A 15,280-nucleotide genomic window follows, 5' to 3' on the forward strand; every position below is an offset into this window, starting at 1 on the left:
GCTGAGATGACAAAAACTACTCGTCAGTAAACAATCATGTTCACTGCTGAAGTGACTCTCAAAGAAAGCCATCTCTGCCACTGGAACCCTCCTCCTTAAAAACAACAGAGGTGGGCATTTTCTCTCCCATAGCAGGTTTATGCTGGGTTTCTGCATACGTTGCACGCATCTCAGTTCCTGCGTTACGGACGCACTCCACAAAACATTTTGAGACTCAGAAAAAGGAAGGAAATCTTCTCTTGTACATTCTAAGACAAAGCCCATTTTTTTGGTCATGAATGCTTATTTAGAAATTTTGTTTGAATTATATGAAAACATGTCACAGAATGGCCACTTATTGTTCAGGTCTTCAAAAAACCTGAGACACAGAAAGCAATGGAACCTGAGTGGGACCACGAAGAGGAAAAGAAACAAATTAATACTCTGAAAGACCCTGGAAGACTAAACGTTAAGGCAGCCCAAGGCCTCAAAAGAAGAGAGACCAAATAATACTGAAATAATTACTTAGGAAGGCATATTGGAGGAAATACCCATATCTAAGTGAGAAGAACTCCCCGATGATGCTCAGGCAGTAGAAAGAGCAACTGCTGTCACTTCAATATAGAAAAATTGCTTGTCCTTTGAGTCACTGGAATTCTTCAGAAAATGGTGTCCCCAAAAGAACATAGACAGGCTAGTGATTTTTGCCAGCTGTCTTAGTTTGGTCTTTAGAAGGGTGACCCAGTTATACACACCAAACAAGGTACATGCAAGACCTCAAAATCAGCTCCTGTCAACTGTTTCTTCTCTGCTACCACCTTCACACGCTAGGATGCGAAGCTAAAGGAGAGGACAGTATGCAGAGCACACAGAGACCACATTTTCTGAAGAACTGTGGTTACTGCATCCCCCCATAAGCACGTGCTTATGGGAAGGGTCCAACCTACGTAGCAGGGTGCAATGTGGTGACCCACACTGTGACCCCAGTTCTGCTGCTTCAGCAGACTTTGGTCCTCCCAAGAACCTGAGGAAAAGGACAGAAGGGAAGAAATCCCAACGCAAGGAATCCAGTACAAGACACTACTTGGAAAGAAACATACTCTATTTTCAGTGCCTCAGAAGAAGAGACATAATTAGCTGATTGCTTAAAGGATTTTATTCTATGGAAAAAATGAAACATCAAAAGACTTGAGAGTTCAGACACAAACTTTTAACGCTAAGAGAGCAAAAGGCTCTGCCTCCTCAGCTGGAACAAGGTGTAGAAAGAGCTACTGGCAATGGGGTGACTCTCTTTAATAGGGAACAATGAAATTACCTTGGGAGCTAATTTTTGGGCTTGCTCTAAGGCCAACACATGATGAAACATAACTGTTTCACATGATGAAACATAACTGGCTCGGAGAGGGGCAAAACCAAGGGTCCTCAAAGGTGACAGCTGAGGGAAGTAATACCACCAAAGAGACCAGAACATGCAGCCACATTCAGTTACAGCGATCCTTTTATCTTTTCAAAACATAATTATGACTAAAATAAAGACTCGTTCTGCAATCTGTAAATGTCAAATTGTACCTGCAAGCATGCATACGCACTGCATGGTGAGGGTGGGAGAAGTACCTATTACACAAAACTTCTAATACAATACAAAGAACAAATTTATTCACTTAATGTGGACTAAAACCACCAAGATTTCTTTATGCCTTCAGCCTTACAACATTTTACTGCAACCACCATATTAGAAAAATCTGCTGAAAGGCAGAACGCATCATGGTTTCCGTTATATGTTTGTTTCAAACACTTGAAGCAGCAAATCCTTTAAATAATCCACCCCAATAAATAATTCAGGTAAGACAGACTTTCAGCAGAATGTAATACATGCAATTGTAAACTGAAAAGAGAGCAAACTTCTGCTCCCATCACCAGCTAGCACTGGAGCTCGGGGCCACTGCGACAAGCTGCAGGTTCTGCTTTCACTGTTGCTTTTGGCTTTATCAGATCAGATAAAAGGCCTGATGTGTACATCTGGCAGAGAAAGTCTTTTATCAAGTAGTAGAAGAAGCATTACTCTGTACCATGAGTTCTCCAGGATTATCTACCAATTTTCTTTGCTTTCAAGTCTTTTTGCTGCAAGTAACAAAAGAGCATGAAGTTTGTGTTTTGTTTTGGAGTTTGGTTTTTTTTTTGGTTTGGGTTGGTGGTTTTTTTGTTTGTTTGGGGTTTTTTTTTGCATTAGCCTACTCTGCAATTTTAGATTTCCTTTCCTTCTGAAGCACATGTTCCTTTAGAAATTATAACAGTATTTTTTAGAAAGTCTGATCTTAGTTCCACAAAGGAGAGACTTCAATTCCTTTAATGTTACTTTCATTGGACATAGCTGATATGCATAAAGTTATTTAAATTTTTACAGGCATACAGTAAGTCCGTAACCATTAATTTTTAAGTTTGTTTTGCATTCAGGGTAGGTAGCTATTTTAACATGCGTAATAGTAACAGTAATTCAAACTGAACATAATCTTCTGCCATTATGTATATATCAAATTGATAGTGAGACAGCAGACTCTACCATGTCAGCATTATCTTCTTGTATCATTTTCCATGTGCAGAGCTACTGCTATTGAATATGTCTCTAGATCTTCAAAGATCATCAATGAACTGAAAATATCCGCTTAAGATACGTCTAGGTTTTGATGATGACTGTGAGGCAGATGTGTTTCCAGAAAGTAGCAAAGCATTTGAATTCCTCATTATACAAATCACCTGCTACCACTCCAGTGGTATCGGCACCGCCAGGTCCTAACTCCACACGCTCTAGATGGGAACGGAAGAAATCTCTTGTTTTGAAACCACTGTGCGCATTTCCCATTTCTCCTTTCTCAGCATCTAATGACAGTAATCCATGCAACCAGACTGACCTATTATTACTGTCATGATGAAAGAAACACAATTGTTCCAGCTTTTTTTTTTTTTTTTCCTTCTTCAAACCACCAAGGACACCACACCTAAACAGAGTTCCCATCAGTCTCTCTCACTACCACAAAACCATGTTCCTTAATTTCATCACTGCTGAAGAGTCACCACTGTTGCCACGCTGCCCCACAAACAAACATACTTCCTTTGAGCAATGCAACTAAAAAGCTCAGCAGCGAAAGTATTTTTGCTGAACAAATTCAACCACAGAATAAACTGTTTTAACACAGATTGTAGGAAACTGAGCAAGAATTTCTCTGCTGTATATAAAAACTTTGATTACTTCCTCTCTGTAAGATGAAGTTAAATTCCTGTATATTGACTCCTTAAAAATGCCAATACCATCATCCAGTCCTCCAAGGGACACAACAGACGTGCCACTACTGTCTATGCCCACATTTTCTGACAAGCTAGAAAGCTTCAAAGCAACACAAAGTGAAACAGGAAAAATACAAGTATTTGTGTTGAATCCCTACAAGGGGATTTTTCTGCTAATTTCAACTAGAGATGTTAGGCTAAATGAAAGAATTCATATCATTCCTTCTTATAAATCTTTATGTATGATAAATAATTTGACAAGTAGCTACATACTGTAGAAAGTTCTGAAGGTTGGTTGGTTATTTATTTTTTTAAATCAAATTTATTAAGTGCCTGCTCTTGAGTGGAAAGACTAGCATGTCTTGCAGCTCTGTGACAAGGAAGTCCCACAACATTGGGAACTTGAAGTTCTAAAGAGACCAAAATAACTTGTTTGTCTTATAAGGCAGCTCTGTTTTTATTAACATGAGCTCTACAAGGCTTAAGAGGCTGTGCTATACAGCAATGTACTTATACAATGATACCATATTTATTCTTATTTCCACCATTCTTTCACTGTAGTAAATTTTAGACCCACATGGTGTCCAGAAAATACTAAAATTGAAAACAAGTAATTAAGAACTAAAAGAAATATTTTCAAAATAGTACTTGGTCATGCTACCAATTTAATGTGTTTTCCGTGATCTTGCAGCTAATACGGCTAAGGCAATTTGCTGACGAACAAACACAAATTCATCAAGCAAAGAGTACAGAAGATTCAATTTATAGCTACAACTGTGCCAGAAATACTGTGTATGCTTCTCATGATTACACTTTAAAAACTAGCGCTGAAGAACTGGGAAAAGTTCAGTTAAAAACCACAATAATTAGTCACATAAGTAACTTTCACCAGTGAAGACTTCAGTAGTAACCAAATTTCAGTACTCAAGAACAAGATTTAGAAACGATTTCATGAATGTCATAATACCACCTTGTACAAAGAAGTACTTCCTTTAACAGACAGGTCTTAAACCTACTAGACATACCACATTAGAACTACTGAAATTGGGCCACTAAGATATTTTAAAAAGGAAAAAAAAAATTCTCAAAACCAAAAACAAAGTAATAAGAAAAAAAGACCACTAACCCACACACCAGAGTATTAAAGGTTGATGACTTATTTAGAGAACAAGATTTCACGACCACATTATGCAAAAATATGATAGTCATAGTTTAAATTTGAGTTGAAATATTTGTGTCTAAAAAGGAAATGCACTAAACCTCTTAACTAACAGTGTTTTCCAATGTTAAAGAAAAGATTGCATTAAGAAACAATTTATTGCCCATTTCTGCTTGTTATTAAGCAGTGATTGCCTAAAGAAAAAAGAGCTAACTTCCCCGGCAATTTCCAGAAAGGCATGGTGAAGGTGGTATTAAGTATGTCTCAAATGGGAAAACATGAAGTTATAAAGGTGAAAAAAACATTTTAATCTAAATAAATAAAAATAACCAAGGGAGAAGGGGGGAGGTGTAAAACTGTTGATTCCTGGAAGCAACAGTATACATAGCACTCAGGAACTGCTGCACAGATCTACAGATTGACCCAGGTAGACACCGCAGAGGCTGACAAACACAAGAAATACTCCTGAATGTTCACAACACTTCTGAAATAACGTACTAGGAACAGCGATGCAAATAAGGACTGGTTTCTGTACTTTACATCTCACTCAGCAATTCTTACTTTCCACATGAAAATCTGGCACACTGAGTGAATTAAAACTAAAGAGTTACTGAAATGTTTTGCTGACTTACAGGAGCTTAATAAAGAAGCCATTTGAAGTCTCTCATGCAACTTAAACATCTCTGTGAAATGTTATCAAGATTACTGTTATTTGCCATCATTGCCAACACTCATCTCTAGTGTTTCTACGCATTTTGCAAACACATCTCCTGTACTCTTCACGTCCAATCTCTCTTTCAGTACCTTTTAATAAACCTTCTTTCTTTTGCTGGGCATCTGTTCAAAAACCCATACCAAGAACTGAGTGGAAATGTCTTCAAGGTTTCTTACGTGGTTGCTCACTAAAGGGAGCAAGACCAGACACCTTTAAGAAATCCCTATTACGCAGTGCTGGTTGTGAAGCAAAAGCAGTAACATTCAGAAAACTGTGGATTCCCATGAAAATGGCACCCTGCTGCTGGATCGCATGCATCAGTCACCCATGGCACGCTGCAGCCTGGGGAGCTGTGCTGTTGCCAGGAAAATGACTTGCAAAGGGATGGAAAAAATGCAGAAGTTTTATTTTGCTTACACAAACAACTGACTTCTGAATTATTTTTGTTTCCTTCAGATAAGGTTGCTGTTCAGCGTGACAGAGATGAGCCTGCAAGCGCAGAGATCATCTTTGCTGCAGAAGGGGAAACCCGTGGAGCTGCGGTCAGAGGCAGCTCTGGGGGTGGTGCTGGCAAACACCCGCTCCATCCAAATGGGTATGGGAATTCCTTCCCAACCCCAGTGCATGGGAAGAATTATATTACAGAAAATTACAGTTTGGAAGATGCATGCTGGAGGTCTCTTGCTTAGCAAGACTTAATCAAAATGTATAAAAAATACCCTCCCCACAAAAGAAACACTGTACAAGAAACTATTTTAAACTTCATTATAATGAATGAAGATGAAATTTTAATCACAGGCCTGGAAGCTGGCTTTTGCCTTAAGAATAGTAATAATTACCAGATTTCATTCAATATGAGCAAACAGGAAGAGAGTAATTTGAAATGGCTAAATTGCCATTAACTTTTTGGTTGCAGTATCACTCAGTGAAGACAAAAAAGGGAATAAGAAGATGAAGCATTTAAAATACTTAATAGGTGGCCTATACGCTACATTTCCATAATTAAGACTGGGCTGTTATAGTTAAGTATCCATTAGAGTTCACTCAAGAAAGAGATTTAAGAGCACAGAAGTAATGTATATCAAACAGAAAGATGACAAAAACAGTCAGCCATCAATAGAAAAATTACAAGTCTCGAAATGTCTCCAAGTCACTTAAGGAAAGTTGAAGGTTTTGGAAAAATTCCCCGATGACAGGACTAAAAGAAGATATTGTATAACAGAGTAAGTCCTTAGAAGGGGAAAGAAAGTGAACGGTGCAGGAAAGGCTACTGTTTTGTAAAAAGATGTAAGATGATCCAAAAGTACCTCTTCAGAAATTACTAAGGGTCATTTGAGATTTGAGGTGAGCGGTTTATCAGTCCACAAGTACCTGATTTAATGTATATATACTAATTAAGTGTTAATCAGCATTTTAACATGCACCCGACACATTCAAAAGAGCTGGGTCTGAACACATTTTATTTGCTTCTGTTCTTTTCAAAAAATGCTGAAATACAATGGAAATTCCAGAAACTTTAAGAAATTGCTGAAAACAGGCTGATGTTTTAAACCATCAAGATGTGTGTTTTAGGTACCCACACGCCCATTAACCTTCCACCAACCGCAAGCCAAACTATGGTAAAGCTAATGGGATTCTACTAATAAAGTATTCAAGGGCTGAGATTCAATTAATGATGGTCAACAGAGTTCCAGGAAAATTAGTTTTCAGCATCAAACAGGCATGACTGCATTCTCTGATGAGATTAAGTTTTCCTGATGCAGGCAACTTTGTAAAGGTAGTAAACTTTCATGGCATATTTGGCTTTTTATGTACGAGACACTGATGTATTAACTGGTGCCATAAACTTTCATTAGAATACAGACTACATGGATCAAGAACTACTTAGATGATGCACCTTCAACAGCCAACTATGGAGACTATTAATTAAATATTAATAGCTCTTATGGGGTCTGCCACAACTTGAACTATGGCTGGCACTTTTCATATTTATTGAATATGTAGAAGGAAGTATAAATCAACTACCAGTAATTACTGTGGATAAGCCTAAGAGTAGGAGATAGCTATGGGCTATCACAGAGACAACACCCTACATCATTTGTGCAATAACAATGCTTTCAGATGAAATATGTTTCAACACAAGGAAACGTAATTGATTAAGGGAAAGATAGGGAAAAGCGCATCTCCATGGCAGCAACCGTTTGCTGGAGTGCCACAAGTGGGTCCAGCTATGTCAGGTCCCTCTCTTTAAAGCCTGCTAGCCTTGCCACTAGAAGCAGCTACGAGCCTGCTGTTTCTCTCCTGAGATTTCACAAGACTTATGATTAACTATTAACTGATTATTAAATGACTACTTTTATTTTTTTCCCTTTTATTTTTTTTTTTTTTTTTTTTTTAAGTTCAGTACCTGATATTTTGGTAATAACTTCAAGATCAAAGTTGGAACCAGTTTTGAACAGTTTTGGTTAAAGGACTAATAGTCACGACCGCCACTCCCATCTATGCTGGGTTTAGCGGGTATTTTAATGTGAATTTTCTTGTGATCTGAGGAGAGGCATGTTTGATGAGACATTAACTTAAGAACTTGTTTCACTGGGCACAGCAAAACTTTCAAAAGCTGTTACACTAGATCAAGCATCAGCCTTGCAATTTGCAAGCCTTTGTGTTTTTTTTTTTTTTTTAAAAAAAAAAAGTAGTTCATTCTTGATGGCTGCTCAGAACAAAGGATCCTCTAAGGAAGGACACATGCTCCTCTTGTTCTGAATAGGAAATTACTGTACAGCAAGACAAGCAAGACTTAAAGACTATAGTTTAATTGAGAACTCCAATTCAGGAAAGGTAAAAAGAAAATTGTACAGATACACAGTGCACAGCACAGACATAAGTTTCATTATGCTAAGCAGTTCACTTAGACTATAAAAAAAAGAATACTTTTAAGCAGCAACTTTTTTGGGGGGTGTTAAGAATATCCTGAGCCAATTTGTGGGTTAGGTATGGCTTAGGCAGTTTCTTACTGTCACAGGATGTATGAGCACAAAAGAGCATGAGAGGTGCTTTGCACTCAGTATGCTTAGCAGGTACATGCGGTCACTGCAAAAGAAAAAGCAAGGCTCCACCACATGGTATTTTTTGCCTCAGCTGAATAAACAACAGACAGAGCAAACTGTTAGAAAAAGTACAGGGGAATCAGTAGGTTGTAATCACAGTCCTTCAGAACTTGAAAACCTGTGTAAGTGCGTGCAAAGGGCTGAGGTTTGGAAGATGCGACACTTGCAAAGGCTCAGCCATGAAACCACCAAACTTTGTTCTCACACAGTTTCATCAGTAGCTACCATAGTGAAGTGAAGCACCTTGCAGCACACAGCTTTGTTAAGATCAAGGAGGTAAACACACATATATGCTAGAACACATCCCTGTTCCTTCACTTAAACACATTTCTGTTGGATATAAATAAAAATGTGTTTATTTACATCAAGCAAATACTGTCCACATTTTACACAAACACTTGATATACTATCACAACAGAAACACAATCCTTTCATAAAGTAGCTTTTAGACTATATATTTTTTAAACAACATAAATCCAGGAGCTTAAAGTCACAACTGGCATGTTGATTTTAACTAGTTAATTGATGTTGGAGCTTATTCTTTAAACAAATCTTTGAAAGGCATAATCACATTTGCTGGCACTGTAATGAGTATATTTAAGAATATCTGTAGAAACACCTACGGTTTTAAATATTGCCACGGCAAACTTTGTGATAAGCTTATTTGCCTGCCACCTGTCTTGTAGTCCTCAATTACCACATACTTTATGGCAGCTCAGCAAGAGAGGACATGGTAATGAAGAAGCAACTAAGAAAACTAACCTATTAGATACAACACAAGCACAGGACAGCTGTGATAAACCTACACGAGCTATTGTCATGTTATTTTCAAGCAAACCTTTTTGCTTTCTACGAAGTCCAATCCCAAATTCTTATTTTTCTGTTGTTTTCTACAGCGAACTGCAACACAGTAAGTTTTCCCTATGTAAGGCCTCACAAAATACAGGCAAAACCCAAAACACAAGCAAAAAATAACCTCAAAACACCTCCAGGTGCACATCTGTTTCTGTTTTATTCATTACATCCCAAAATACCACTATTAGGGGTTTTTTTGCCTCTATGTGTAAAATGATCACTTATTGCTATGTTTAGCCTTTTCTAGCCATATGCAAAGCCCTTTATTTTTCAGTAATTTAAACAGTCATTAAAAATCATTGCAAAAATAAAGAAAAAAAATCATGTCACATGACTTCCAAATATATTTCTTCAAAATACACTCAATTTTCAAAGGCATATTATTTTATATGCATGATACACAGCTGTGAAGAATTTATGTGCAAGTATAGAAAAGAGTACGTATTAAGCACTTGGAAGAAGAAGGAACATGTTGGACCACAGAACCTTAACCCCTGACATTGCACACAGCCGCATCATATAATCCCATTCATAAAGTGATTTAGCTTTGCTGTGATAGCTACGCTGAACAATCCAGTTTACATTGTTCTATTTCTGAGTGCAAGGACTTAGCATGGGAGGAGAGGAATCAGCAATTGATATTTCAGTGAAAGCACTGTTCTTCAGCTGCTGAAAATATACAACCTCTGACAAACTGGAACAAAAATAACATCTTATTCTCCTGGATGTGATGTGAGAAAACCTGTTACAGATTTATCCACATGACTCTCCCCCCACCCCTGCTCTCTCTCCCCCTCCCTCCATCATCCACCATGTCACTTCAGACTAAGGATTAAGAAAATCCAAACAAACATGTTAAAAAAATATTTATATGCACATTGCATTCCCAATATGAAACCCATCAAGTCTACTAAACTTCTTCCAAAATACAAAAGGACTTACCCAATGTGTCTTTTAGATTTTTAACCAGAGAACCTTTCTTCAAGCTGTTTTTTCGCTCCACATAATTTGATGGCACATATCCCGTTTTGTTGGCCGCGTTTCTTACCCTCCACCATGTCTTGGAATCATCTAATAGCCAAAGACGCTCATTTTTCTTGATGTCAAGTTCTTGGTCCTGCTGTGCAGTGTAATCCCACTTTGCAATAACAATAACTTCTTCTGTCATCTTTCATGGAGTCCTTCTGCAAGAAAATATTAAAATATACTCACTGGTAAATTGTATCGTGTAATTCTTACTCAATTTTTTCTTCGAGTTCTTCTGAAATAAGCAAGAAAAGGGTCAGAGAAAAATGAGAAAGCCATACAGAGAAAAACCTCATGGATTAGAACTGCTCTTTTAAAAATAAAGGAAGTCATATTGACCTTTCTTTCTTTTTCTGCCACTAAAACATGACAACACCTTGAGAGTAAATTTTAGTCACAATGTATTACGTTCACTTCCTCTAAATGCACATAAAATATTATTCAGCTATACATTAACAAAGGCTAATTTATAAAACCCATTCAGTTTTTGCATATAGCATTATAAAATTATCCCATACATAGCACTCAAAGTTCTGATCTGAGAAAAAAAAGCAAAAAAATAGCAGCATTCCAAAACTATATTTCCTTCTGCCCTAGTTCCTCATCCTAACATATGATTTCTATGGTTTTTGCATTTAAACAAAGTTATCCATCTTTTTTTCAGTAGGAAGTTAAAAATACCTCAAGAAGTAATGTAACTCAGCAATGAAATCCGCCATCAAGAAGAGGGTACTCTCTTTAGTAAGCCCGTGTTTACAATGTTTTGTGCAGGAAGCATTTTAGGAGAAGCCTTTGCTCCCAGGAAGATCCCAGCTCACCGCAGTCCGGTGCCAGGCATGAGTCAATGGGGTAAAGAGTACCCACTGCACTTCCCTCGATTGCATTTCATTTCTTCCCTACCCGAAACTTAGCCAGAGTTCTGTTAAGACTGACTGAGTTGTCTTTTTTTACTTACCTGTAACAAGAACAATCTTTTCCAAAGCTATTTGTCAGCTTCATAAAGACAGCTGCATGCCTCCACGTTTTCCTACGCATCCCAGTAATTACGGGGAATAATATGAGGGAGCACAATAGTGTGCAAGGAAGAGAGAAGTCCCATGCCAGTACCAGTGACATTCAAACATATTATAATGCCAACCAAAACATGTTGATTTTATCCTCTAAACTCTGAAAAGTTACCTAAAATTTTCTCATCACTGCCGGGGGTAGGGGGAGAGGGAAGTGGAGGAGGACAGGAGAGAGTGGGAGGTGAGAATTTATTTGAAAATCAATGCAGCAGATTAGATTTCCTTTAAATTACAGAGTAGTGGAAAGAGGTCCCAGAGTACTTCAAACTATTAACGTCCAAAGATCTTTTTAACATGAATTGACACTGTTGCCTAGTTCTTAGCAGTCCACAATCCTACGAACTCTGATACCGAATGGTTTAGGTGGCAGAAAGATAATAAAAAAAATCCCAATCCTCATTCAGAAATTCTGTTCAGCATGTAAGTTATATCACTTGCATTCAGGAAGGGTTCCTTCTACAATCCGTAAACACACACACAGTCTCACTTTCTCCCTTTAGCTACAGTACAAGCTGTGAAAACTACACACTAGACAGCCCAGCAGCCTAGTCTTTCAAAGAAAAAGAAGTGTTTCCCTTATTTAAAGTTAACCTACAATTAAAAGACACAATAGTGGACTCTATTATAAATTAATAGCCTCCTCTTATCATTTTTGTTTCCAGGAGAGCATCGTATAGTGTTGAGCTATGGTTGCTAAACTATCTGACAGCGAAGCTCTGGAAAGCACCAGCAACATCACCCCTCATGGCCAAGGTAGGACAACATTTTTGAAAATCTGAAGCTGAAATCAACAGGCTAAAGTTCTCATTTTCCAATTAGAAAACACAAAGGAACATACAACAATAAAACAGTATTCAAATGTGAGTTTGCATAGCTGAGATGAATTAAAAAACAAGTTCTCAATTGAATAATTGAGAAGAAACACAACCCTTACAGTTCAAACAGGCTGTGACTTATGCATGTGGAACTGATGAGTTTACAAGAAGTCAGTCATTATATCCTTCAACAATTTTTTTCCCCTAAAATAATCATCCCATCTGACAATGACAGAGGAGAGTCTGAGCTTTGGACCGCAGTCTCCAATAAATTGCCCTGGTTTCTGACTCACATAAAATGGACAAATAGCCTACAGGTCGATAAGCTGCTGTAGCCACAGGGGGACTGCAATCAAGCATGTTCCAGAGGCCAGTGTTGTCAATATGATCTCTCTCTCCAGTTTAGATCGGTTTGTTTTATCTCAGCAATTGTGAAGTGGTCAATTCTTACTATTCCTGGGGACATGGAGAACATGAAGAAATAGGACACCATCAATGCAGTTAGCTGATGTTGCCACCACAAAGGCTCCACTTCAAAAAAAAAGGTTATTTTCACAACACAGGCAAGTTAAAATTATCTATCAATATTACAGTATATTAATAATAAAAACCACATTAGGCATCATATTTGACTAGTGACTGATGGAAAGCTATTAAACTCTTCCTATCCCTCTGAAGAAAATAAAATAAAAATAATAATAATTTAATTGGCCCCTGTTGTAAGAGTCACCAAGCATTTCCTCAAGGTGGTGGGTAAGGACAGAGCACAGGAAGAGACCACACATCAGGGCTGACGACATCAACTATACAGTCCTCCGAAATTCACTCAGGACAGGAAGCCCCAAGCTACCTGATTTCTACAATTCCAGTTATTGTGGATGTGTAAAACTGCTGCTCTGCATGAGAAACAATGTAATTTCTCAAGCAGACCCTTTGTATGATGCAATTTTGGCAGAAGTGTGGGGAAGTCAAGTTTCTCAAGTGGCACGCTCATGCAGAACCCATTTCAGTAAAACACTCCAGGCTTTGCTGAACGTTTAATGGCACAAGCATTCCTACCCAAGTGGAGACAGGATTTATAACAAATCAAAATGCATCATATAATTGCAGCTAAACATTTGTCCATTTAAAGCTGCATGCATGTGTGTGGAGAAGGAGTTTGGTTGTGCTGCTTTTTTGGGGGGGAGCTTGTTGTTTGGTTTTGGGTTTTTTGGTTTTTTGGGGGGTTTTTAGGGTTTTTTTTTGTTTGGTTGGTTTTTTTTTAAATGTGGGGAACTAGCACTAAAGTTCTTCAAATTACTTTCTTCTGGTTACATCATCAGACTGGCTCCATCAAGGACAATGAGGTTCTTCCTGTGACATTTGCAGAGCTAAGATTTCCTTGTATGTGAATAAGGACACGTTTGTTTCCCAGACTGGGGGCTGCAGAATTAATAGTTTTGAAATCCTTCTGCAACACAGCTGTGTGCCAAACAAAAGATTAGAAGCAAACGACATAACTAGATTTGGGGAAAAACATAAGGAAAAAACAGTAATACAACCTCCCAAAACATGTGAATGTCCCATAAAAGCTTGACATGCACTCTAACCATAAAATTTCTTAACTATACTGCTTATAGACTGCACAACAAAAAGCACCAGCATCCCCACAGATCCTAATGTTAACACAAGACACCTTCACATCAAGAAAATGAAAATCCATTACTGCTAAGAGTATACAACCTTCTGGAATGTTCCTTCTCAAAAAGCTCAAAAGTCCTAGTGCTGAAATACAGAGTCTTCGCCTCATACCCAATGGGATAACACCTCCCACTTTAAAAAGCACCAGTGGAAAGCTTTGAAATTCCTACGCAAGGAACTGTAAATTTATGAAATTCACAGCCATTTCTCAGTACAAGATTGTTTCACTTTAAAAAAATGTATGTATGGCCTTGGTTTTTAGTTTACTGTATCAAGCAGTCATTTGCTTTATTTTTATGGCAATCCAACTTCCAACTGCAGTTTTTTTTAAAAAAAACCCAAACCCAAAGACACCATACTAAACAAGCAAACAATGGCAATCCAACTTGCAACTGCAGTTTTTTTTTAAAAAAACCAAAGACACCATACTAAACAAGCAAACAAACAAAACTCCACTATCCAGACCTTCAAGAAGTAATTCTTATATTAACTATGCTACTGATGCACACTTCCAATCCCTTTTAAGCCAGCATTTCCTAACAGTGGAAGTAAACTAATTTATTTTACTAATATTGTATTTGCTGAAATGTTACAACCAATTAGTTTAGATTGAGCTCAGGTACCATAAGCCACTTTGTTTCTTCCATCCAATTTAGGTTTTGTTAGGAGAGGAGTCCTGTCTTCAGTGGCAGCGGCCCTACTGCAGAAGCACACGTAAAACGTTCCAACGCAGAAAACGTGCTTGGGAGGGAAAAACTGAAAAACCTGCCAGGCTAGGAAGGCAGTGAACAAAAACCCAGCCAAGGTAAAGTCAGTTGTAAGAAGACTCTACTGAAAGCCTGCTCAGACAGGTGAGGAACATTAGCTAACCCTAAGGCAGAACAAACGCAGACATCAGTGGAATATCTAGTACTGTAGCTCCTATATAAACTTTATCAGAAGAAAGTCCAGAAAGGAAAAGATTATGTCCAATAAACTATCAATGATTCAACAATTAGCAATGGTAGAAAAAAAACCCGCAACCAACCAGCTATGCCATTATGAATCAATGCTTAAAACTGAACAATGCAAACAATATTAAAGATTATGGAAACTTAAATGTAGAAAAACTTAAGAGAATTTCCTCCCACAACCTTGTAAACATGCTAGCAATATCTCATGTGAAATGTAATGTTATTTTAAATATCAAACTATATATAATTGTTACACAGATCTCATTTTCTTTTACCAGGCCTGGATTATTTCCCCCACAATGATAAATAAGAAAGGCGGATTATTTCTTTCCCCCCATATGTGTTTCCCCCACAATGATAAATAAGAAAGGATCCATTCCAACATGCCACCTGAACTAGAATCTTCTCCTGTAGGCTGACATAAGTTGCCGCTCCCACTAGTTTAACACCCTGACCCAATGGGCAGAAAAGCAGCATCTCTTGCTTTCAGGAGGAAGACTCAGGGATACGGTTAGTTCTAATACTGCAAACAGGAGATATGGTTGATCTTTAAATACACAGTGTGAAGAGAGGCAGTTGCTCTCCCTGTTCACAATTTACTTTGTAAAAAAGAAACATGGCTGAAAAATGACTGACAGTAAT

General features: G+C 37.9%; 1 protein-coding gene across 1 annotated transcript in view; it reads right to left on the bottom strand.

The window, feature by feature from the left end:
- The window catches only part of NCK2 (NCK adaptor protein 2), a 52,983-nt gene that overhangs the window by 22,548 nt on the left and 15,155 nt on the right, over positions 1-15,280 (bottom strand). Inside the window, exon 2 of the mRNA XM_009883066.1 lies at positions 10,040-10,281. Within this exon, the coding sequence (XP_009881368.1) occupies positions 10,040-10,265 (226 nt within the window). The 5' untranslated portion in view covers positions 10,266-10,281. The remainder of the gene's footprint in view (positions 1-10,039; positions 10,282-15,280) is intronic.

Source organism: Charadrius vociferus, unplaced genomic scaffold (assembly GCF_000708025.1).
Source record: "Charadrius vociferus isolate BGI_N301 unplaced genomic scaffold, ASM70802v2 scaffold92, whole genome shotgun sequence".
NCBI lineage: Eukaryota > Metazoa > Chordata > Aves > Charadriiformes > Charadriidae > Charadrius > Charadrius vociferus.